This window comes from Loxodonta africana, chromosome 18 (genome assembly GCF_030014295.1).
Source record: "Loxodonta africana isolate mLoxAfr1 chromosome 18, mLoxAfr1.hap2, whole genome shotgun sequence".
NCBI classification, from domain to species: domain Eukaryota; kingdom Metazoa; phylum Chordata; class Mammalia; order Proboscidea; family Elephantidae; genus Loxodonta; species Loxodonta africana.
The window spans coordinates 75640748-75664811 of record NC_087359.1 but is presented as its reverse complement, the minus strand read 5'-3'; the positions used below and the strand labels follow the sequence as shown (position 1 = coordinate 75664811).

Sequence of the window (24064 nt, the reverse complement as noted above, 5' to 3'; positions counted from 1 at the left end):
ACGTTCCTCAGAACAATCAACCACATGCGACCAAAAGGTCGCATTTGCCCAAAAACAAAGTTCAGAAGGCAGTAAGGGGCAGGAAAGATGGGCAAATGGAAATGGTAAACCCGGGGAGGAGGGGGTAGAGTGCTGTTACAATGAGGGGAGCAGCCAATGTCACGAAATAAAATGTGTATAAACTGCTGAATGAGAAAGGAAAAAAAAAACACTTTACCAAAAAAGTGAAAAGACAAGTTACCGACTAGGAGGGTATCTTTGGAAACCATACATCCAGTAACAGTCTAATAACCAAAACACGTATAGAACTTCGACAACAACAAAAAGACAAATAACAACCGTGAAATGGATAAAGGACTTGAACAGACATTTCACCAAAGAGGATATTCAAATGGCCACCAAACACCTGAAACGATGCTCAATGTTGTTAGCCATCAGAGAGACGCAAATCAAAACCACAGTGACATACCGTTTCACTCCCACTAGGATGGCTAAGATTTAAAAAAGAAAAAGAAGAGAAAAAACTTTGGCTCTGATGTGGGGAAATTGGAATCCTTATCTATTGCTGGTGGTAATGCAAAATGGTGCAGCGGTTATGAAAAATACGGTGGTTCCTCAAAACACTAAAAATAGAACTACCATATGACCCAGCAATTCCACTCCTAGGTATATACCCAAAAGACTTGAAAACAGAGATTCAAACAGACTTGTATTCACAATAGCCAAAAGGTGGAAACAACCTAAAGGTCCAACTACAGTGAATGGATAAACGAAATACGGTACAAACATACAATGGTATACTACTGGGCCAGTAAGAGAAATGAAGTCTTATTACATGCTACACTATGGATGTAACTTCAAGACATTATGCTGAATGAAATAAGTCAATCGCAAAAGGACAAAAATTTTATGACCTCACTTATATAAAATGACAAGAAAAGGCAAATGTATAGAGACCAGTGCTGATTAGTGGTTACCGGGGTGGGAGGGAGATGAAAAGGGTGGGTTACTGCTAATGAGGTACTCAGTGTCAATTTACAGCAATGGAAAAATCACATTGATTAAGAGTAGGGCTGCACAGCTGATTATTCTTCAGCTGATTATTCGAAGTGCTATCAATAAATTGTACATCTGTGAAAAGTTTAATTGGCAAAAGTTGTGTGATATACTGACAGCCACAACAAAAATCTGTAGTTGCTGAGGCTGCTTACATACAACCAAACACGCCATGGGATTTGGTTCCTTGATTTGGAGGTTTAGGGTCATTGGTTTTACATGACATCGCAGTTAACCGGCCTAATAACATGTTTAGTACTTCTGTTCCACCTCCTAGTTCACTGCATAGTGCCGGGAGTCTTAGGGGCTTGCAAGCAGCCATCCAAGGCACAACAATTGGTGTGTATTCACATGGAGCAACAGACGAAGGAGATTTGGAAATAGGAGGAAAAAATGCAATGTGTGCCTAATTGCCTCCATGAACAACTGCCTCCTTTGCCATGAGAACAGAATGGTGCCCAGCTACCATTACAGAACGTTTTGATCAAAGATTCTATAGAAGAATCCTGACCAAGAAGGGGAAATGCAAAACAGAATTTCAAATTCTCATGGACTCCAGGCTTTCTCAAGCCACAGAGGCTGGATGAACCCCAAAACTACTGCCCTGAGATAATCTTCCAACTTTATACCAAAAAGTATGCCCTGAAGTCTACTTAAAATCAAACAAGTCTAGCTTAATCAGTAAAGAATGTCTACCTTGAGCACTGTGCTCTTTTTAGATGTATTTGTATGGAATCAAACTGACAAGAGGAACTCAAAAGATCAAATAGGAAACTTAGGTGGCAGTGAGTTTATGTTAATGGGGGAGGAACAACTTGGAAAAGGAAGATGAGAATGGTTGCACAACTCAAGGAATGTAATCAATGACATTGAATTGTACATGTAGAAATTGTTAAACTAGTATACATTCTGCTATGTGTATTCTCAACATCAACAACAAAAATAAAATAAATTATAAAAAATGAATATAATTCAATAATGCAATAAACGTTTCAGATTAGAAAGTACTTAGTCATAATCAATGATCCAAATTAGAGAATACTTAGTAACAAAAGTCACTAACAAGAATGTTTTTCCCATTGAACATCAAGCCTAAATCAATGGAGAAGATTTTTACTGTTCAAAAAAAGCAAAGCCAGTATTCCCTGATACTAAAAAAGCCTAATCCAGAGTACCTCAGAAGCCTGGCAATCTGCTTCTGAAAGGTCACAGCCAACAGACCCTTTGAAGTAGTTCTACTCTGGGCAACTAACAGCTATAACAATCACTTAAAGCTGAACACGTCAAGAGCAAACTTTTCTTCCCCTTATACAGCTAGTCTTTAATCCAGAGCATTGGGAAATAGAAACGCAAGGTGGAAGTCAATTACACTGCCTGAAATTCTCTTGTTGCCAGAATGTGCAGATGTCAAATCTGATTAACAAACGCCTTGAATTATAAAATAAAAGAGATCTCATTTATCTCCACTATAAATTTAAAAGTTAGCCAAAATCAGATAAAGCTGATGTTTATTTGGGCTCAGTAAACCTTTTTTTTTTTAAATACATAGTGCAGATGAAAAGCCCACACAAGACCACAAAATGCTCCTGAAGATCATTTCAAAAACATTAAATTTAAAATGTTTCATTTTCACCCAAATATCAACCTCATCAAAATCACTCCTGTTTCTTCTTTAATGGGGATGTTAAGCTCTTTTACTTGTTACTGTTTTCTTAACCAAGTTTAAACTATTATGTGTCCTCAGGACAAATTAATTATAGTTCTTAAAAAACAATCCACATCTCTTTTTTAATAATGAAGTACCTTCAAATTACTACAAGGTTACTTTATTTGGGACTTAATATAGAAAAATCACTAAAATCAAAACAAGAATTATTACCGTACATACATAAGTAATTCTCCCCAGTGAAATTTCTATGTTGTTGTTGTGGGCCACTGCTTCTGACTCATGGCGACCCTCTAGGACAGAAGAGAACTGCCCCCCACAGTGTTTCCTAGGCTGTAATCTAGTCAGCAGATCAATAAGGTCTTTTCTCCTTTGGAGCCACTGGTGGATTCAAACCACTGAGCCTCCAGTTAGCAGCTGAGCATTTAACCACTCCAAATGTATACACTTAAAGTTAAAAAAAGAAAAAAGAATTTTTTTAAGGAATTATTCTCTGGATCTGTATTCTAGGTTGTTTATACTCCTGCAATACTTTAAAAGGAGGTAAATGCCACAAAAAAAAAAAAAAAAAAACACCAAACTAAATAAACCAACAACAACAAAAAAAAAACACCCCAGTAGGTAGCTACAAGTCAGGACCACCAAAATGACTCCAATTAAGAGTCTTTTGGAGAGATAAGAAAAACAGAAAATTGAATTCCCAGTTCTCTAGTTTTAAGACTATTGATGTTACAGATGGTTATTATTCAATTAAAAAAATTCCAGCACTTCAAATTTCTGAAACAGGCAATCTGACTCATACCATTGGCTTGAGCAGCTACAAATTCAAGCTCATTATGGATTAAGCTGTTATGGTAGAAAGTTAGGAGGTACCACAGGATAAGATAAAAATATTAAGTTAGAAATTATCCTCCTTCTCTCTCCTACTTCATACACAAAACACATGACTGTCTACTTTGGGAACAGTCCCAGCCAAGTAGAAATGGTCCAAATTCCAAGAAGTTGCTGAAAGTTTGCTTTCCTTCTTCCTATGCAATGTGGCATCTGGAAGGCATTGGTTAATTTAAGTGTTGACAGCTTATACTTGGCCTCATTTACAATGGCTCCACTTGTAACAACTTCAAGTGTAAAATATGCCTTTACTGATACCGAGCAACAACTTAAAAGTGGTATAGTTCCAGGTGTCCCCTCACTTTACATTAGGATCTACAGGGCAGCTCGCACCTCACACTGACGCCATTCTTGGCAGCCTCATCTCCAAACCCTGTCAACCCAACACCCCACACACAGTTTGTCCATGCTCAGCAGGGATAAACTGCTACTAATTAAGCAAGTATCAGTAAGTACGGAGAACCTCCAAGTAGATGAAGACCAGGAAAAGGGATTCAGTCAACTAGTAAAAGGAAATTCACTGACGGATTTAGAGGTGCAAAGAGCAAAGAGAAACAAACAAACAGGAGGATGCAGGCAATACATAATCTCAGGAAAACTGATTTGATCCCTTCTTACTGAGATACTACGGATAGATTGGTGACTTTTTGTTTGTTTCCCTTCTTTTCTAGTTTATTTTCAGGGTTAGGAGGGAGAGAGAGGAGGCAGGGGGAAAGGGCATGATGATCAATCAATCATCATAGTAGGGTAGGGTTAGGGATGGCTCAAATGTGACCAAGAGAAAGGAAGAAAGGCAGATAACACAATGGCTAAGAAAGCAAAACAAGGCTCACAAGGTAGAGGTCTGGAGATAAAGATCACCAAGAAGCATTTTGCCTAGGGGCTAAACAAATACCTACCTAATCCAGGCAGCGGTCCTCACCACTCACCCAGTTTAGAGTTAAACCTTACATCTCCATTTCAGGGTTCTCAAAAATAGCTCAGTTGCTAGAGAGATCAGGCACACACCATACACCACAGCACCAGTGCTTCCCTTGATGTGGGCCTATTGTGTGACTGACTGCCTGTGTCCTGATGTGAGAGCTCCCAACCCACATCAGATCAAGCCAGAGGTTCTCTTCCTAGCAACTCAAGCTTTAAGAAAAGGTTAGGCAGAAGACATACAAGCTCTACCTTTAGGACAAGGTGTGTGGGTCACCTGATCCCATCCTCACTTGAAGGAAGGAAAAATAGGTCATCATATGCTCGGAGTAAAGAAAGTAAAGATGACAAGTCATACAGGCTCTTGATTAAGAACAGTCGTTCCACAGTGCGTGTGACAGACGTCAGTTCCTAGGATCTGAGCATTATAGGCAAAAAGGATATGAATCATCAGTAAACTGATCAAGAATCAAAACTGAGGGATCCAGGAGCTGACCTGGAAAGCACAGTGGTGTAGACAGACTTGAAAACAGCAACACGGTCAAACAAACCTACAATACGGCTATCAATCCTAGGCTATACTCTTCAAGATTTTGTTTTGAAATGAGGGCAAGATATGGGGGAATGAGATGTGGAAAGCAGAAGAAATGGAAAAACTAATGTGGAAGGCGTAGGACTACCAATCCTGGCAGATAAGGTCTCCAAATTCTCACATGACAAGTTCCTGTCCAGTCTCCGTATGGCTCAGCTGAAGGTCCAGATGGCAGCATGGCAAGGTAGGAAGAGAGAGGCAGGAGACACGTATTCCTGCGGCAGAGGCTCATCCTTAGCTGCTCAGAGTGACTTAGGAACAAGGCAGAAGTAGTCCAAAGTGACAGAAGGATGAGTTCCCCAACTAAGAACTGGGGCATGGCTATGGTGAACCTAGCAAGGTGGTGGATTCAATATCTATAAAGGAAATCTGGGTAGGGCTTTAGAGATTACTCCAGGCACTGTTTAAAACAATTTGACATGGGGGAAAATGGTGCAAGCTACTAGTATTTTGGCAATTAGCACGGCAAAGTGCCATTTTCAATTTACCACCAGAAAGCAGTTTCTCGTTGGCAAAGCTGCGTGGGATCTGCTGTCACTCGCAGTGAGCTGCAGGGCTCATCTCAGTGCAGAGGCTTTTTCTCCACATAAGCACCTACTGGCATGTAAGGTTACCAAAAGTACCTGTATTCCGTATTTCATGCAACTCCCACATGTCTTATCAAAATGGTATGATGCCTAGAGTATGACAATCCACAGGGTAAGAGCAGAACTAAAAGCTCTCTATGATGACATTATCTACTTTTCGTATCATGTCAGAGTAACAAATACTAAGTGACTATTAAATCAACTGTTTTAAATTATAAAAAGCCCATGTTTTTACTAATGTCACTGGTAAAGACCTTCTCACCTATGCAGCAATTCTGGAACTGGAACATGGGCAAACATATCACAGGAGGCCTTAGGTGGAATTCCCCTCCATGGGGCGGGGGGGCAGGGGAGTTGGTGATATAAATGAAGCTTCAAAAGAATTACGTTTAAAATCAAAAGGTGAAAACCACAAGGATTATCTTAATATAGTTATAATAATGACATTTTGAAAATGTGTCCCATTCCTGTGATCTATAAACACCAATAATGTATGCCATAAAAAACCCTTGCTCATGAAGCGCTCCTCCCTAAAGATCCTGCCTACAAGTTACCACCTGTAAATAAAATAAGGGGAGTCATTTACTTCAGATGGATCTAAGTAAGGGATGTAGGGTATAGGAGAGCAAAGATCACACTCAGTTTCCCAAATATCCCCACCAATCTGATCATTACAAATATGCTGTTTTCCCAGCAGAAACATCCAGAATTCAGTTCCAATACAAAACTGGAAAATCCCAGAAACTACTGCCAACACCTCCCACGTGTCTGTCAGTATAGACATCTTATTGTGGGGGCTTGTGTGCCGCTGTGATGCTGGAAGCTATGCCACTGGTATTCAGATATCAGCAGGGTCACCCATGGAGGACAGGTTTCAGCTGAGCTTCCAGACTAAGACAGACTAGGAAGAAGGACCCAGCAGTCTACTTCTGAAAAGCATCAGCCAGTGAAAACCTTATGAATAGCAGAACATTGTCTGATATAGTGCTGGAAGATGAGCCACCCAGGTTGGAAGGCATTCAAAAGGTGACTGGGGAAGAGCTGCCTCCTCAAAGTAGAGTCAACCTTTAATGACGCAGATGGAGTAAAGGAAGACCGAAGAAGTAGTGATGCCTTTGAATTGTGGTGTTGGCGAAGAATATTGAATATACCACGGACTCCCAGGAGAACAAATTTGTCTTGGAAGAAGTACAACCAGAAGGCTCCTTAGAAGCAAGGATGGCGAGACTGTGTCTTACATACTTTGGACATGTTGTCAGGAGAGATCAGTCCCTGGAGAAGGACATCATGCTTGGCAGAATACAGGGTCAGTGAAAAAGAGGAGGACCCTCAACGAGGTGGACTGACACAGTGGCTGCAACAATGAGTTCAGGCATAACAACGATTGTAAGGATGGCTCAGGACCGGGCAGTGTTTCATTCTGTGATGCACAGGGTCGCTATGAGTCGGAACCGACTCAACGGCACCTAACAACAACACTGCCAACACATCAATATGATATCACTCTGCTCTGGGCCACAGGAAATCTAAGGCATTCTTATTTTTCTAGTTTGCAAAATAAAGATTCTATATCCCACAGATGCAGCAAGACTTACATCCTTGCTGCACAGAATTCACAGTCAGGTCCTAGGGAATCTTCTAAATAGATCACACCCAACAATGCCCATGGTATCTGTCATGGACTGAACTGTGCCCCCGAAAAATACCTGCCAACTTGGCTAGGTTAGGGTTCTCTTATATGATTGTATGACTCTCCACCATTTTGCCATCTGATGTGATTTCCCTATATGTTGTAAATCCTATCACTATGTTGTAATAAGATGGATTAGCGGCAGCTATATTTTTTTTTATATTGATGAGGTCTACAAGATTAGACAGTGTCTTAAGCCAATCTCTTTGGAAATATAAAAGAGACGGGGGACCTCATACCACCAGGAAAGCAGTGCCAGGAGCAGAGAGTATCCTTTGGACCTGAGGTTCCTACGCTGAGATGCTCTCAGACCAAGGAAGACTGATGACGAGGACCTTCCTCCAGAGCCGAGAGAGAGAGAAAGCCTTCCCCTGGAGCCAGCGCCCTGAATTCGGACTTCTAGCCTACTGGATTGTGAGAGAACAAACTTCTCTTTGTTAAAGCCATTCACTTGCGGTATTTCTGTTACAGCAGCACTAGATGACCAAGACAGTATCTTACACGCCATCATTGGTAAGGTCAAAGCAGAGGGTAACATTAGCCAAAACACACAGTTAAAGATAACAAGGTTATCTGGAATGCTATCACGTAAAGATTACAGCTTTGGAAACTCTAAGGGGAAGTTCTACTCTGTCCCACAGGGTTGCCCTGAATCAGAATGTACTCAAAGGCAATGGGTTTTTCGGGGTTTTTTTTGTTTGTTTGATCATGATGTAAAATTTGTTTTCATGTCAGAGTAACAAATAAGAAATGTCTACTAAACCAACTGTTTTAAATTTTAAAAACCTATGCTTTTACTAAGGTCAGAAGAAAGGATGTTAATTCTTAACAGCGAAATCATCCAAGTCTTTAAAATCAATTCAACGAACTCCCAATTGTATTTCAAATACACACTAAGAAAAAGTGGTTAACATTGCACCCTGTCAAAGGCAGAAAACTTGAGAGATCCAGAAAAACAAAGCACTCCCGTGGAGTTCTGGCTCTCACAGGTTTCATGGTAATAGGAGATGAAAGTTCATTCTTGGACCCCTAAGGCTTCCTCAAAGCTGGTACCCTGAAGGCTTCCACTATACGTAGGTAGGATCCTCCGCTCCAAAATAACACTGATTTTTCTATTTTATTTATGGAGTTCAAATAAAATTCTGTCAATAGAAAGAACTCCATGGCCTGAAAACTTGGAGCAGAAGCAACAGAAACACAAGTGTCTACCAGTAGTTCCAGCTAAAGTAACCATGGAGTTCCATGGTTTCCCACCAAGATGATCTTTCCTGATAAGTACTTGTAAGCACTGTCACTTGCACCAACCCCAACTATACAAGGGACCTGAGTCTAAAACCAAGACTGACTGGAATTTGCACTGCTCCTGGAAGCGCTCCACTGACACTTTTCATTTGCAACACCACAGCATTTAAACAATATAAAACCTGTTGCCGTCAACCTGATTTCCGCTAATAGAGACCCAACAGACCAAAAAACCAAAGCCACTGCCATCGAGTCGATTCCAACTCATAAAGACCTTACAGAAGAGAGGAGAAACTGCCCCATAGGGTTTCCAAGGAGCGCCTGCCAGCCTTTTTGTTAGCAGCCATAGCTCTTAACCACTACGCCACCAGGGTTTCCAGAGACCCAATAAGCATTATATATAAGCAGGCATAAAATAGTATGTGTCAATCGTATTTAAGCCATGTGACTGGTCAATCGAATGAGTGTACATTACATTGGAATCCAGTCTCAATTCCAAACAACACAGCCATGACTTCTGCATCTTACAAGCAATATGGATAATCAAATACCATCACTGTGGCCTTCTGAAACTCAACAAAATTGCCTAACAAAGCTCTCTACACCATTCAGAGAGGGGCTTTTCTGATTTAAGGCCAAAAATGTCATCAGAACAATGTGCAAGTCTGAATTCTAATGGCTAAAATGAATTTCCTCCAATAAATGTTCACAGTCCCCACCAAAATTACTCAGTAATGAACTTCTGATAGAAATGGCAAGGTTCCACAACAGCAGAGAAAACATGCCAAGCCATACTTTTCTGATCCTTGAGCCCCCATAATTTGCATTACCATTAGCACCAAGGAGGCCTACCTAAACAGCAGATGAATGTTCCACACAGCTTGAGTTGGGCTGGTTGTGGGCTGCTGACACAACATAGGGCTCAGGTCCTTCCCACCAAGCACCGCCATTAACCAAGGTCTCAATTCCAAGCAAGAGACACTGAAGTCAAGACTCAAAACACCAAGGAGAGGCAGCAATGGAGGAATCGAGATCAGATTACCAGGCTAGTATCGGGAACATTTAAATCAATGAAACAGAAGAGTTGGAAGAGTAGAAGAAAAAAAAACAGACAGAAAATACCTACAACCCTTAAATACAAGTCAAGTAGCTAACATAGTCTGGCCTAAGCACCTAACCTGAAATAACAGATTGTAAAATGTTTAGTTTGGAAACCTCACTGGCAGCTTGGGAAACTGTCCTCAGCTCAAAGGTCAAGAAACTATTCCAAGTACAACTCTTACCTAGTCTATGCATTACTTTCCTGATTCTGCTCTATTGCATCGTAACTAATTTTTAGAGTTAAGTTTTGGAGATTATTATTTCTGGTAACTCAGAAGTCATCCTTTCAAACATTTCTCGTGTGTGACAAAGTAAGTTTGGGGAGTAGTTCCCTCAAAACTAAAAATGAGGAATAAAAAATATCAGGCTCCACAAGAACGCCAGGTATTAATAATAGGAGAAACAGTGTCTGAGGGAGGGGATAACAGGGAACTCTGTACTTTCTGCACAATTTTACTGTAAACTTGTAGCCTAAAACCTACACCTGTAACCTAAAACTATAAACCTGTTTAACTGTTCTAAAAAATAGTCTGTTAAAAAAAATAATAAAGTCTATTTAAAAAAAGAATCAGGCTAATACCACAGCTCACTTCTGTACAGATATTTTGCAAATAAGTCCTAAAGATAACTGCTGGGATAGGCTTAACATCTAAAGAAGGAACTTCTACATTCCCAAAGCACATATTAAAACATAGTACAGCACTCCTTTAGGGACTGTTTTCACTTCACCAGCAGCAAAGGAAAGCTCTCAGGAGGCTGAGCCATTGTCTCATTGTTCCTTTATATCTCTACAGCCCTTATCTCAGAGCTAAACTCAGTAGGTGCTCAGTAAATACTGCTGTCATTGAGTTGTCTACATTTAGAATGCCCAATTTATCTCCCCCTTAATCATACATTGTCTCTGCATATTTGTGCTTGTCAGTCCAGTCTGTGTGCCAAAGTGATAAAGAAACAAACTCTCTCAGACATGATGAAAGGCTATGTTTTTTCAAAGAGACCAAAAAAAAAATAAAATTTTTTAGAATTTGTAGTAGATTAAAAAAAAAAACTAAACCCAGTGCTGTCGAGTCGATTCTGATTCACAGTGACCCTATAGGTAGAACTGCCCCACAGAGTTTACAAGGAGCGCCTGGCAGATTCGAACTGCCGACCCTTTGGTTAGCAGCCGTAGCACTTAACCACTATGCCACCAGGGTTTCCTGTAGTAGATAGCACATATCAATAATCAAATCGGTATCAAAATTTAATGTAAAAATATTTCTTCTCCCAGTTTTAATGAAGTCAAGGAATCTGACTGAAATCCCTACCCACATACCACCACCCTCTACTATCCAAGCTCTCAGGCTTGCTCGAGAATTCAAGGTGGTAAACAAAGGTAGACTGCACCGTCTGCTGAGTCCAGATCTGTAATCTGTAGGGCCCATGGCTGGCTTGGAAGCACTTCTTAAAAGTTGGAATTTTTAATAGCATTTCAACCAGGGTTCTCACAGTACCATTTACAAGGTCAGATTACAAACACTGAACAATAATTTCCTAGTTTCACTCTTAAATTTCTTCAAAACTGAGTAGGCATTATACAGTTCCAAGTCTTGTAACATCAAATTAATCGTGAGAAAAAATTTTATGCCAAAATGAAGTACCTTCCTTATTTACCTCTAAACCACACTGACTGCGGCTCAAGCGGAGCCATATTACAATAACAGATTATGATGCTGACCAACACCATGAAGCACACGTAGCACAGGCTGCAAAAGCAGAAAATAATTTTTTAAAAATACTTTCCCTAGCACCTGGCAGAAAATCTAGCACTTTAGCTATATATGAAACTTTCCCTTAAGAACGAGCCAGCTAAAACTGGATGACATACACAACCAGTACGTACATAAGGAAAACACAACACTAACCCAAGAGTCTAAATAAAACGACTTTCCTCCCACTTGTACTGCAGAGAAATCATTTCACGTTCCAAGGAAAACAACACTTTATTTGAACAGATAATCCAGAGCAGAGGTCCTTAGCCTGTGTATCTTCAGAACTGCACGGGTTGTATGCAAAATTATATGTACTATGCATTTTCCTAAGAAAAAAGTCCACAGTTCTCATCACACTGAAAAAGAAGTATGACCAAAAACAAGGCAAAGAAGCCAAGAGAGAATCATACAATTCTTCATCACTAATTTATTGTTCAATTTACACGACCGAGCAAAGAGAAATGCTCAAAATTAGAGGCTAAGAAAGTCACAGTAAGATTTTGCTCACCATAGACTTCCACTCAGATACATTTTCTATTAATATAAATCCACGCCCAAAAGTCAAACAAAAAAACTGAGACCACTCCTCTCATCATACTACTTTAACAAACTCTTAAAATAGGAAGACAATTAACTGTCTTTGCAAAACCATTTTCAACTCTTGTAAACCGTGACTATTATTTGTTACAACAGAAATTTTAAGTTCACTGAAGATATGGCCATATCTAGCTCTTTTCATTTTTTCTTTTGAAGTAGTCCCCTTCCCAATTTTCCCAAAATTCCTTACGCAGAGCAAACATTCATTAGAAATTTGAACAAACAAAATGATAAATTACATGGACCCCCTAGGAGTCAGGTGGAAACCACCAGTTCATTATAGGCACCGATATAAGCCTGACAGTACAGTCTAAACAGGCCAGTCTCCATTTCTGGCCAACCTTTAATTTTCTTTAAATGAACATATTAAGTGGCATGACACTCACAATAAGGACAGAATGTGACAGGATAACCACAAGGTATGCATTTCAATACAACTTGAAAACCAGGGAACAGGGCAGTACTGAGTTGAGATGAAATGAAATAAACAGAAGCCGAGCCGGTCAGGACCGAGTAAGGTTGAGGTTAGTGGCAACAGCATGTATGTGGTTTCCAGGAAACCTTCAGTGAGACTGCTGTTAGCCCTAGCCCCGCACCTTGCCCAACCCAGTGTGCTGCCTCTTCTTCCAGCTCCCCGCCTGGCTCAGTGCAGCACTGCCCTGCTCCCAGGGTGCGGACGCCTGGCCTGAACTCACCTTGGCAGTAGAAAGGCCTGAAGCTTAAAACATGTTAATGCATCATGCCCAGAGTGCAATGTACATGCCCACTTCATACACTCGTGATTCCAGAGACACAGAAAACGTGCCACCAATAAGACAACCTCTATACGAAACACCATAAAAAAAAAAACCACACTCTGAGAAATAATTTTTGAAGCACTCATATTTACCACAAAAGAACAGAATAGTAGTATTACTGCACCATCAAATTTTATCTGATCGATTAAAGTACCAAAAATAATTATGGGCATCACCTACTTTAACTGCCATTATTTGCCCACTTGGTTTGTGGACCATTTTGTTGACAGAACCATAAGCTCCGCGTCCAATTTCTCCAAGGTCTTTCAAGTCCTCTGCAGTGAAATCCCAGTGTTGTTCAGGGGAGATCTTCAGTTTTCCTGACGATTCAATGCTGTGTGTTCTCAGTCTCTCTCTGTTAAGATATTAGGAAGCAATTTTTCCACATTTTAAATAGGTTTTAACTTTTTTCTTTTAGCTAGCACTGATTAATATGCAGAAAATTTTGTTTTCTCATAAGTTACTAACATGGTCTGATCTCCAGGTTTTTGTAGTTTGTTCATTTGTTTTGTTTTTTTACACAGTGAATTAAGAAAGATTTGAATTTAAGCAGTCAATAGACACTGCTTCAACAGGATTCAAAAAATCAAATTTCCAGTCATTGATGAAACTAATTCTGCAGGCCTGTTTTCATTTCTAAATAAATTTTTCAAAGTTTGCAAAACTGCATTACTGGAATGCAGAATCCCAGGAGTTGCAACCTAATTTCCAAATAGTTCTTATCCTGCCTTGCCCAATATTAATTATTGCAGGGCCGCAATCCTTAGCTACTTGAGTCATTCCCAAACTTTGCCCATTAGAAATACCTGGGGAACCTTTAAAAATCCTGATGCCCAGGGACCATCCCATAGCAATTCAATCAGAAAATCCAGGAATGGTAGCCAGAAATCAGTCGTTGTAAAGATCTACCAGGTGTTTCCGATGGGCAGCAAAGTTTGGAAACTACTGCCTTAGAATACTGCCCTATTCTTGTGAATGCCATGCTAAAGTGGAGGAACAGTTAAACGAATAGCCTGCTGGCTCTAAGTGGAAAACTCTCATGTGATATTCAACATGGAAACTTTTAACCCTTGCTCAATAGATAAAGAAATGGGGTGAAAAGTGAGTAACTCATGGGCAAAAGAGCTCATTCATTACAGTTTTTCATTAAAATATCACCTCCAAAATCCAAACCTGGAGATCGAAATATTAACTTCTAACCACACTTTGCAGAAAAGCAAATCTGATGAAAAATGATGTAAGAGATCAATCTCTTTCTTTCCCTCTCTCTCTCTCACACACACACACCCACCAGTGTGTAGGAATGAACCCCAACAAACTAGATAATGCTACACAGATGAAGAAAAAAGATTCCACTGAGTATCAACTACATGTTTCAATTTTATACTAAAATCATTATAATCTCTTTTAAAATCTAATCTGCTGATAGGAACAAGAAAAGTCTAAGTGCTTGGTTTTTTTTTTTGTTTTTTTTTTTTTTTTTAGTTTTATTCTTCCAAAATTTAGGGATGTCTTTTCCAATTAATGGAACTGTTTCTTATAGCTACTTTTAAGGTTCTCAAAATATTAAGAATTTTAAAAGCTCTCCCCAGAATAATCATATATATTAATAAGCCAGATTCAGAGTTCTGGCTCAAAGATCAATATAATTTGTCAAATAAAAACTTAGTGAACTAGAATTCCAAATGCCAGGTTCTCAAATCATAATATTAATAAATCACATCAGCTTTCATTCATATAAATGCTTTTCAGTTCACGAAATACTTTCACCCATATGTTTGATGCTCTAGCACTGAGAATCACAAGGCACCCAGAAATCAGCGGCCTAAGTAGCAACTCACAAAAGCCCACTCAGGCACAGAGGTGACACCTGAACTCATCTTTCAAGATGGAAATCAGATCTGGGCATGCAGATCAAGCCTAGGGACTAATTTTTTCTTTTTTCCTTTCTCCATGAAGTAGACAGATTAAGCCATAAAACATCCGAACACAAGGAAGTTCCATGTAATATGATTATTGCTCTGAGATCACTGGCAATTAAATACCATTTCTATGGCTCAGTTTATCGCTGGTATAACATCTAACACCAGCCTACTGCTGAGGGTAGCTGAAAAGAGTTAATTAAAATTACTTAGAAACTGAAGCAACATTTCTTAAGTATTTACTAATTTAAGGGCTGTGGCAAGCGGGCTGTAAAGCGGTCCCCATGGCCCCCATCTTCGTGTTCACACCTTTGTGCAAACCCCTCTGAGTGTGGGTGAAACCTGTCTATGACTCGTTGCTAACCAATAAAATATGGCAACGGTAATGGGATACCACTCCCACGACTGTTATATGAGACTACTTCATGCTACTGATCTGGAGAAATAAAATGAAATAAATGATGATTTCATTACTATATAAAATCATAGAATGACAAGAGTTACAATATTATCTCTATTGCCTTAAAGACTGAATTTTAGCAGTATGGAATGTTTCTACTAATGGTGCTAAAGGCTAAGGGATAACGTAGCATGCTGGACGGTTTCTGGATAAGGTCCTTTTTTTTCCTTTTGGAAGTAAACAGGTTGAAGGCTATCGGATCTTCTTGGGCTAATGAAGATGTTCGAAAACTGAGGTGATATATACACAACTCTGGGCATATACTAAAAGCAAGTGAAGTGTTACTTTAAATGGGTGAAATATATAGCATGTGAATTATATCTCAATAAAGCAGGAGAAAGTAATTATACCCAGGGTTCCATGAATACATTATTAAGACAGAAAGAGAGTTATGTAAACCACAGAAAAACATGCTACTGTTATGACAACTCCAAGGCATGTTGATACAGTTTTCATTACTAATGGGCTGGCAATCTTTCCTGGAAAAATGAATCCGTGTCACAGTTACTGCTTTAGTAGTCAGTGCGACCAAGACGGCTTCCAAACAAGGACTGTATGCAGACACAGAACTGTACCGACTAGATTTGGAAGTCTGACCTGAGCCTTCACCATGAAACTCTAGCAGTCCATCATGGAGGCAACTGTACCACGTGGCCAAAATCTTAATTTCAGTTTTTGATCTTACGGCAAATTTTTAAAGCAAGATTCAAGTGTTATTTCTACTGGACAGTATAAGAAATTCCCAAAGTCATTATCAACTCTTGCCCGAAAATTAGTTCAACTTGACTCCACAAACCTGTAACAGTTATTCCAATGCTCTTGTTCTCTCAGTAAATAAGTTCAGCCTATAAACTTATACTCTTAAATTCCTTCTAAAACATAAGAGCTCTATATGGGAAATACTTAACCAAGACATCCCATCATTCTCTTCTTTGGGTCCACCCAATAAATAAGCAAGGGATTGAAGTTCCAAGAGATTAACCCATGTTCTCAGACAAGAAAACAACCCTGGATCCATATCTTAAAAAGTCCCATTAGTAGCATTCTTCATTAATAGGGTCCATTATCAAGAAATTCCACTTCAACAAATTTTTAAGGACCGTGCAAGTCCTTTTGTTTAACCAGCAAGTCACTTTAGGTATTTTTTGTAATATCTAGTTATAGCTTTGGATTTCAATGGCTTCAATATGGAAATAAGTTTTAGTAGTCTTTGTTGTAATAGGATTTGTAATTAGACTTGCCAATGATACACATTCCAGCTCAAAAATCAGCCACACAACTTATATTTTTTATGCCTATAGACCACAAATCTGAATTCAATAGTGTATCTCTAAAAGGCAGTATTTCAAACATTACGCATGTGCTGATGGATACTAACACTAAAGAAGCGATTTAGATAGAGGCTGATATTACCCTTAAAATATTTTCTCCTATATGAATGTAAATAGAATTTTAGTGGCAACAATAAGCTTTATGAAATCTACAAACACAAACACAAAGGATTAAAATCTGGGAAAAAAGTCCATCAGCCTTACATTTGTAAACATACTATACCTAGCCAACAGATTAAGTTTAGGTCTTATGTGCTTAACATCTTCATGTTCCTTTTCAAAAGATTACATTACCTAACTTTACAAATGAATACCATATGAATAGCTGGAAAATTTCAACGATTTTAGGGCGTATCCCTTCCAATAATTTAAGGGAATACTTATTCCTCATGCCTCATCTTACCACATGGAGGGATCTGGTCTGTCATCCAAGCCCTTAGTGATGGATCAGTGAATGTAAAAGACGACACTGGACACACACACCTCAGTTCCTCTCTTTCAAACCCAGCCTCCCAAGGCACAGAGTATATTCTGGCTGTCCCTCTGTCACGTCTTATAAGAAGCTGCCACTGACTGGGTAAGTATGAATAATTTAGGGATGGGGGAGTTAAAAAACTCCTCTGGCCTCAAATGTAAAACTATGTTTCCAATCAGTTTATTGGGAATAAGAGAGCATTATAATCTCCATCTGTCGTTCCTGCATCTCTCACAGTTGGTTTCAAACACAATTAAAAAAGAAATCTTTTTTTTTTTTTTTTTTTTGCTGGGCACTTCCATATAACCAAGGCCAACAAATTAAGTTTTAACAAAGCGTTGGATAGTAATGCTATACTAAATACTGGATAGTAAAACTAACTGTAGTTATATAATTCCTACGTTTCAAAGAGAATAAAACGATTTCAGAGTGACCTAAGACCCTCCACCACCATGGGTCTGTCAGTTTGTCCTAATGTGCTAAGAAGTGTTAAAAAGCAAAGATGTCACTAAGGTGCGCCTGACCCAAGCCATGGTGTTTTCAGTTGCCTCATATGCATGTGAAAGCTGGACAATGAATAAGGAAGATCAAAGAACTGATACCTTTGGGTTACAGGGCTGGAGAAGAATACTGAATATACCATGAACTGCCAGAAGAATGATCACATCTGTCTTGGAAGAAGTACAGCCAGAATGCTCCTTAGAAGCAAAGATAGTGAGACTTTGTCTCAAGTACTTTGGACATGTTATCAGGAGGGATCAGTGCCTGGAGAAGGATATCATGCTTGGTAACGTAGAAGGTCAGCGAAAAAGAGAAAGGCCCTCAATGAGATGGACTGACACAGTGGCTGCAACAATGAGCTCATGCATAACAACGATCATGAGCATGGCGCAGGACTGGGCAGTGTTTCAATTCCGTTCTGTTTTACATAGGGTTGCTGTGAGTCAGAACTGACTAAACAGCACCTAACAACAACAACAAAAAGACCCTCCAGGCCCCAAGAATTTCAGAGCTATGTAACAGACCTAATAACCTGAAACTAATTCCTTTTAGTCCCCTTATAAAAGCACACAAGACAAATGTTTTTGATGAAACTGAGTTACAACTACAGTTTCAAAAAAAAAAGTGCTGGTTTATTCAACTTTTGGAAATAGTTCACCAGAAGAGTCTCAACGGCAATGAAGGAACACGTGCGATCTGCTAATTAGTTATTCCTGTCCTAAAATACAACTTCTGCCCTAAACTACACAGGAGACCTAGGAAAGAAAGACACTTATATATGAATGGGAGAAGTCACGCTCATTGGGAATATTGGAAGAAAAAAGCAGAAAACAGTACTGATGGAAAGTTACCCTTATTTGCTGAAAAGAACTTACCTACAGTTACACTCTAAAAGAGAAAAAAGGTTCCCTGACTTCTCTATGGGTATCACTTTCTCAAGAATGAGGACTGTATTTTACTAGAAATAATTCCTAAATATCCCTCCTCTTTCATAATTTTCTATGCACAATTTACACAAATCACCCTTAGCTGCACTGGGTTCCTACTCCAATCCTGATTTAATAAGGAAAACTCAGCCAAGAGTCCCTGTGGCAGTAACCACTATTTGCCACCCAATATCTATTCTCCTCTTCTTCCTTCTTACCAAGGATCCTATTTTATTCAGGGCAGCCATACATCCAAAGGCTACACCTTCCAACATTTCTTGCACTTAGATATAGCCATATGAATGCAGCACTTAAAAGGAGATACCTTAGGTGGGAGACTCTTTTTTCTTTCCCTGCTTTCTTCTTCTCACTGCCTGGAAGTTGGTGATAACTAGACCTCCAGTCACACTCAAGGTCCTTAAGAACAGAAACTGTGTACTGAGAATGATGGACTAGAAAGTGGCTCAGAAGAAGCTACCTTCCACAAGCTGTCCCCGCAAATACGACGTAAGAAACACTGGAGGCATTTTTTTTTTTTTCTTTATTCTCGCTATCTTAATATTCGCAGAAATCTGAATGGCTGGAAAGTTTAGCATTAATTTGCGTTAAATTTTAGTGTTGTATATTTTCATCTTCATCTTTGTTTCTATATATTTTAGCAAGACGCTGCTGCCTATACTTCATCTTGTACTATAAATCTGTAATTGCTTTTACAAAGTCAGAACTTTAGTTCCTGAAGCAAATAAAAGCCTAACTCTTCACCTTCCATTTGTAACGTGTAGCTAATTTTAAATACTGTTAATATGTGAATTGTCTTTTAAAACACATAACTATGAAACAACTACATTCTCAAGCTTAATTTTATTATTTCTTTGGGACATTTATCCAAGCAAGTCAACGAGGAAAAAAGACTTCACAGAAATAACTTTTATTTATAGACACATTTAGGAACACATGTATTTTATGTAATATCAAAACCAAACCGAAACTCATTGCCATGGAGTCAATTCCAACTCATAATGACCCTGTAGGATAGAGCAGAACTGCTCCGTAAGGTTTCCAAGGAGCGGCTGGTGGACTTGAACTGCCCCTCTTTTGGTTAGCAGCTGAATGCTTAACCATGGTGTCACCCGGGCCTCATACTTGAAACTTCAGGGTATTTTTATATCCCTTATAACCCCGGTGGCGCAGTGGTTAAGAGCTACATCTGCTAACCAAAAGGTCGGCAGTCCGAATCCACAAGACCCTCCTTGGAAAGGGACTACTAGTATAACCATTTTAATTTCCAGGCCTTGGGAACACTTTCTCAGTACCTAAAGCCATCATAATTCTGGTGTCTCCCTATCTCTTATGTCGAAGGGGCTGACATGCATGCGATTCACCGGAAATTTTTTAATTTATATAATGCTTCCAGTTGAAGACAGCATTCTGAGCACTCTAGTTTACGTGTTCAACAAATCTTTGAAGGACAGATGGCAAGAAACAGCTAAAAAGTGAGGTTCCAGGTTCCGAGTCAATAGGTAGAGTGGACAAGTATGAAACATGTAGCTAAAAATGAGGATTAATGGAAAGTCTACCTAGAGAACAGATGTCTGTATCAATCAGCTCCCCCACCTCAGCAAAGAAATGCTGACACTGTTTATTCCCAGGCAAAAAGCCAGAAAGGTTTTCTCTAACGATATTGCTCCAACTGTCTGGAGAAATGAAGGGATTCCGGTGTAGATGTCGGAGCTCGAGAGGAAACCCTCCTCATTCTGGAATCTGAAAGACCCTAGCCTAAAATCTGCACCCTCACCCGTGTACCTTGAAGTGGAGCCCCTGATTTAGGACTTCACAGAGACAGTCATCAAGAATTGAACAGAAATGGTTAAAAGTGTTTGCTTCAAAGGAATGAGACTGGGGGAGTAGCAGGAGATAGCTGTTTTTCATGAACGCCCTCTACTATTGATTTTTCATCACATGCATGTATTACTCTTTAGATACTTATGAAGATACTCAAAGATGCTAAATGAGACTTCCAGAGACACATGGGTAGCTCACATCTACTATCGTTAACTATGACTTGCATATGTGCCTGTATGATAAGAGGAAAGCATCATGTATCATCTCTCTTGCCTGGCCCAATAGTGTGCACGCTCCCACAATGCTATCACTGATCCTCACCCAAAAGACTTCCAACTACAGTCAAGTCTCAACCTTGCTGATATGAGCTGGTATGTACACAGTCTACATTGCTACTCCGTCACACTTTCATTAAATCTACTTCTTTTTAATCATATATATATCCCTATTGCCATAACCTAGCCCTAAGACTCATTCCTCAAAACTCTGATTCTTATTTTGGGGACCACTATCTTTCATTAAAATTCCAAATTCATTTATTTTTTTGGGGAGGTAGGAGTTGAGGACAGATGGAAATGTAAAGCTTTAGACGCTGCTCTTCATCACTTTACTGTAAGGAGTTTAGTACTTTTTCTCGTGTGAATATTTTAGTACTACCTCTGCTCTGCTGGTGTCACAGAGGCTATCTTCTATGGTTCCAACTAGGCCTCAATCACCCTGTCCAAGAAAAGTAAACAATGTCCTCTATCAGGTCAACAAGTCTCCCCCGGAGTACATTCTTCAGAGGTTTCAAAAAGAAACTTGCCAAGACCTGGCTGTTCTTAACATAGAATATGGCCTAAGAAACCAAAACCCAGTTCTTTAATACCACCTGTAGTTGGCTAAATTATGTCCCCTCCCCACTCCCCAAAAGAAGAGATACGTCCACCCAGAACCTCAGAACGTGATCTGATTTGGACAAGGATCTCCAGAAGAGATCATCCTGGATTAGGGTAGGCCCCAAGTCCAATGTTGAGTATCCTTATAAGAAAGAGAAGACAGACACAGACAAACTGGGTAAAAGGCCCATGAAGACAGAGGCAGGCACCATCCAAAACCAAGGAATGCCAGAAGTCACCAGAAGCTGGAAAAAGCAAGGAACAATTCTAGAGCTTTTGGAGGAAGCATGGTCCTGCCAACACTTTAATTTCGCAGTCTGTGAGAGAATCAATTTCTGTTGTTTTAAGCTACCAAGTTTGTGGTAATTTAACACATCACCTAAACCAGGACTCACTAAATTTTTTCTTAAAAGGGCCAGATAGCAAATATTCTAGGGTTTGCGGGCCACATAATCTCTGTCACAAGTACTCAACTCTGCCAGTATAAAATGTAAGCCGCCATAGATAATTCATAACCAAATGGGTATGGCTTTGTTTCAATAAAACTGTATTTACAAAAAGAAGGTCAGATTTGGCCCATGGGCTGTAGTTTGCTGACTTTGCTGTCAATTGCTGGTGAGTTGATTACAACTCATGATGACCCCATGTATACACAGAAGAGCTGACCGACAGGGCTTTCGAGGCTGCAACCTTTTGAAAGCAGATGGCCAGGCCAGTCTTCCAAGGTGCCTCTGAATGAGTTTGAACTCCCAACCTTTCAGTTAGTAATCTACCGATTAACCATTTTCACCACCTAGGCTACTCATCTAAATGATAACTATCATTTAAGTGATCTAAATGATAGCTATTAATTTTCCGTATGTTTTCTCTTTTAAATTTATAAATTGTCTGGAAGATAAACTCCAGTTATTTACCCAAGTCCTACAGTTTTATCCCCAGAATTTAATCTTGAGATATACTTCAGGCTTTTTCTGAAAATCTCCCACAAATGAAAAAAGAGTGGGATTAGGGATCTGATAACCTTTCCCTGATTGTCTTAATAAGAAGGCAGAAACCTCCTTGTTAAACAGCTTAGGCACCTCTCATATTTATTTTTCAGCAAGTCACAGCTAATTACCTTAATAAACTTCTTCTTCCTGGACCTGAAAACTTGATTTCTCAAACTTGCCAATGCCAACTAATTTTCCTTTGAATGAATAAATCCCTTCTTGCACCTAGAACTACCATTCCTAAGAGCCTTTCATCATCTGATTAACTGGAAGTGTGGGTGCTCTCCTATTAGTTCATTGTCACATCCTTCCACCTCACTTATCCTGATCTTGATTTTCTTCCAAAGCTATCAAACACATCTTTCTTCCCAGACTATTTCTCCCTTCTTTTTCCTTAAGCATCCTTAATTTCATCAAGAGAGCATGTACTAAAATACCACAAGCTGTTTACTCTCTCCTAAGCATACATATATATAACTAGTAATCCTCCTTAGACAGGAAATTTAATAAACGTAACACATACCCTGCACACCACTGCAACTGTTCTTCTGTGTCCATACTGTTAGGGTCTCTAGATGAATACTGCTTTATGCATCCTTCTGCAATGCAGCTCTGTTAATTCCGGAAATTTCCACGTAAACTCGGTCTGTCAGTTGCCATGGAAACTGTCTGCTTCCTGGCACTAGTAACAAAATGAGTATCTTTGCTTAGATCTAAAATGAGGCAAAAGGAGAACTGAAAAAAGAAAGATGTCCACAAGAATTGCTTAAAGCTCCAAATATAAATTTTTTAATTCTGATGTGCATATTCAGTGAAGTGACGATATTAGAAAAATCTATAGTATTTTCAAACAGTACTGATTTCTGAAGTAGAAAGAAATGTTTTTATCGCCAAGGAAAACAGTGATACTAAAGCAGACAGACATTCATGTTTGCATTTTGCTGCTACAAAGTTCATATTCCTTAAGCACCGACTCCATGTCAGCTGTACATACTATTAGAATAATTTTTCTGGGCTGTGCTTCTTATAGAAAAGGTTAGGAAAGCCGCCCTAACCCAACGGGTTACATGTTTTCTTAAGATTCAATCTCCAATGATAGCTAAAACCATTCCCCCTCAAATATGTGAGATGGGAGTAGTTAAAAGTCTATCTTGGACAGTCTTTACCAACAAAGAAGCCTTGCTAATACTCTCAGAACATTAAACATAGCTGACCACAACCCTCTCCTACAGCTCCTCTTCAAGATAATGCTTGATTCTACAACACCACACACTACTAATTTACTTCCTACCTCTCTGGCCCCTTTCTTGCACTTTTTTCTGACCCTCTTCCTCCACCCAACCTCTAAATGTCCGATTTCCTCAGGGCTAAATTCTCTAGTCAAGATAAAGTCTCTTCCCAGACAACCTTACCTATGGCGACAACTACCAACTTTTTATCTTCAATCTAGACCCCCCTCCTCTGAGCACAAGACTCACATATTTTCAACTATCTCCTTGATATCTTTAATAGATATTTCACAATCATCTCAAATTTAACGTAATAAGCTGAACTCTTGTTCTTTATGCCTCCTCATCCACAGACACTCTACAGCCAGTGGTCCTCACCTCAGTAAGGACAACTAAGCCCACTTGGTCAAGCGACAACTCCGGAAGCTACTCTAAACATCCTCCCCTCTTCACCACTGACATTCAAATTACCGCCCATTTTTGTTTATTCTCCTTCCCAAATCTTTTTGGAATCTGTCCACTTCCCTCCACCTCCACTGCCATCAACCTATTAATATTATCCACCCTAATGTTTCAGCTCCACAGCACAGCCTTGCTCAGTAAAACCACTGCCACGTGTG

At 39.5% G+C, this 24064-nt stretch overlaps 1 protein-coding gene across 4 annotated transcripts in view; it reads right to left on the bottom strand.

Moving 5' to 3' along the window:
- MAP2K4 (mitogen-activated protein kinase kinase 4) overlaps positions 1 to 24064 on the bottom strand; it is a 178793-nt gene that overhangs the window by 96087 nt on the left and 58642 nt on the right. For 2 of the 4 annotated variants that reach the window (XM_064271798.1, XM_064271799.1), the window contains one exon: positions 13072 to 13246. In XM_064271798.1, coding sequence (XP_064127868.1) covers positions 13072 to 13246 — 175 coding nt within the window. Of the gene's footprint in view, positions 1 to 13071; positions 13247 to 22738; positions 22929 to 24064 lie in introns of all 4 variants that reach the window. The other 2 variants (XM_023556480.2, XM_023556479.2) reach the window with 2 other exon arrangements.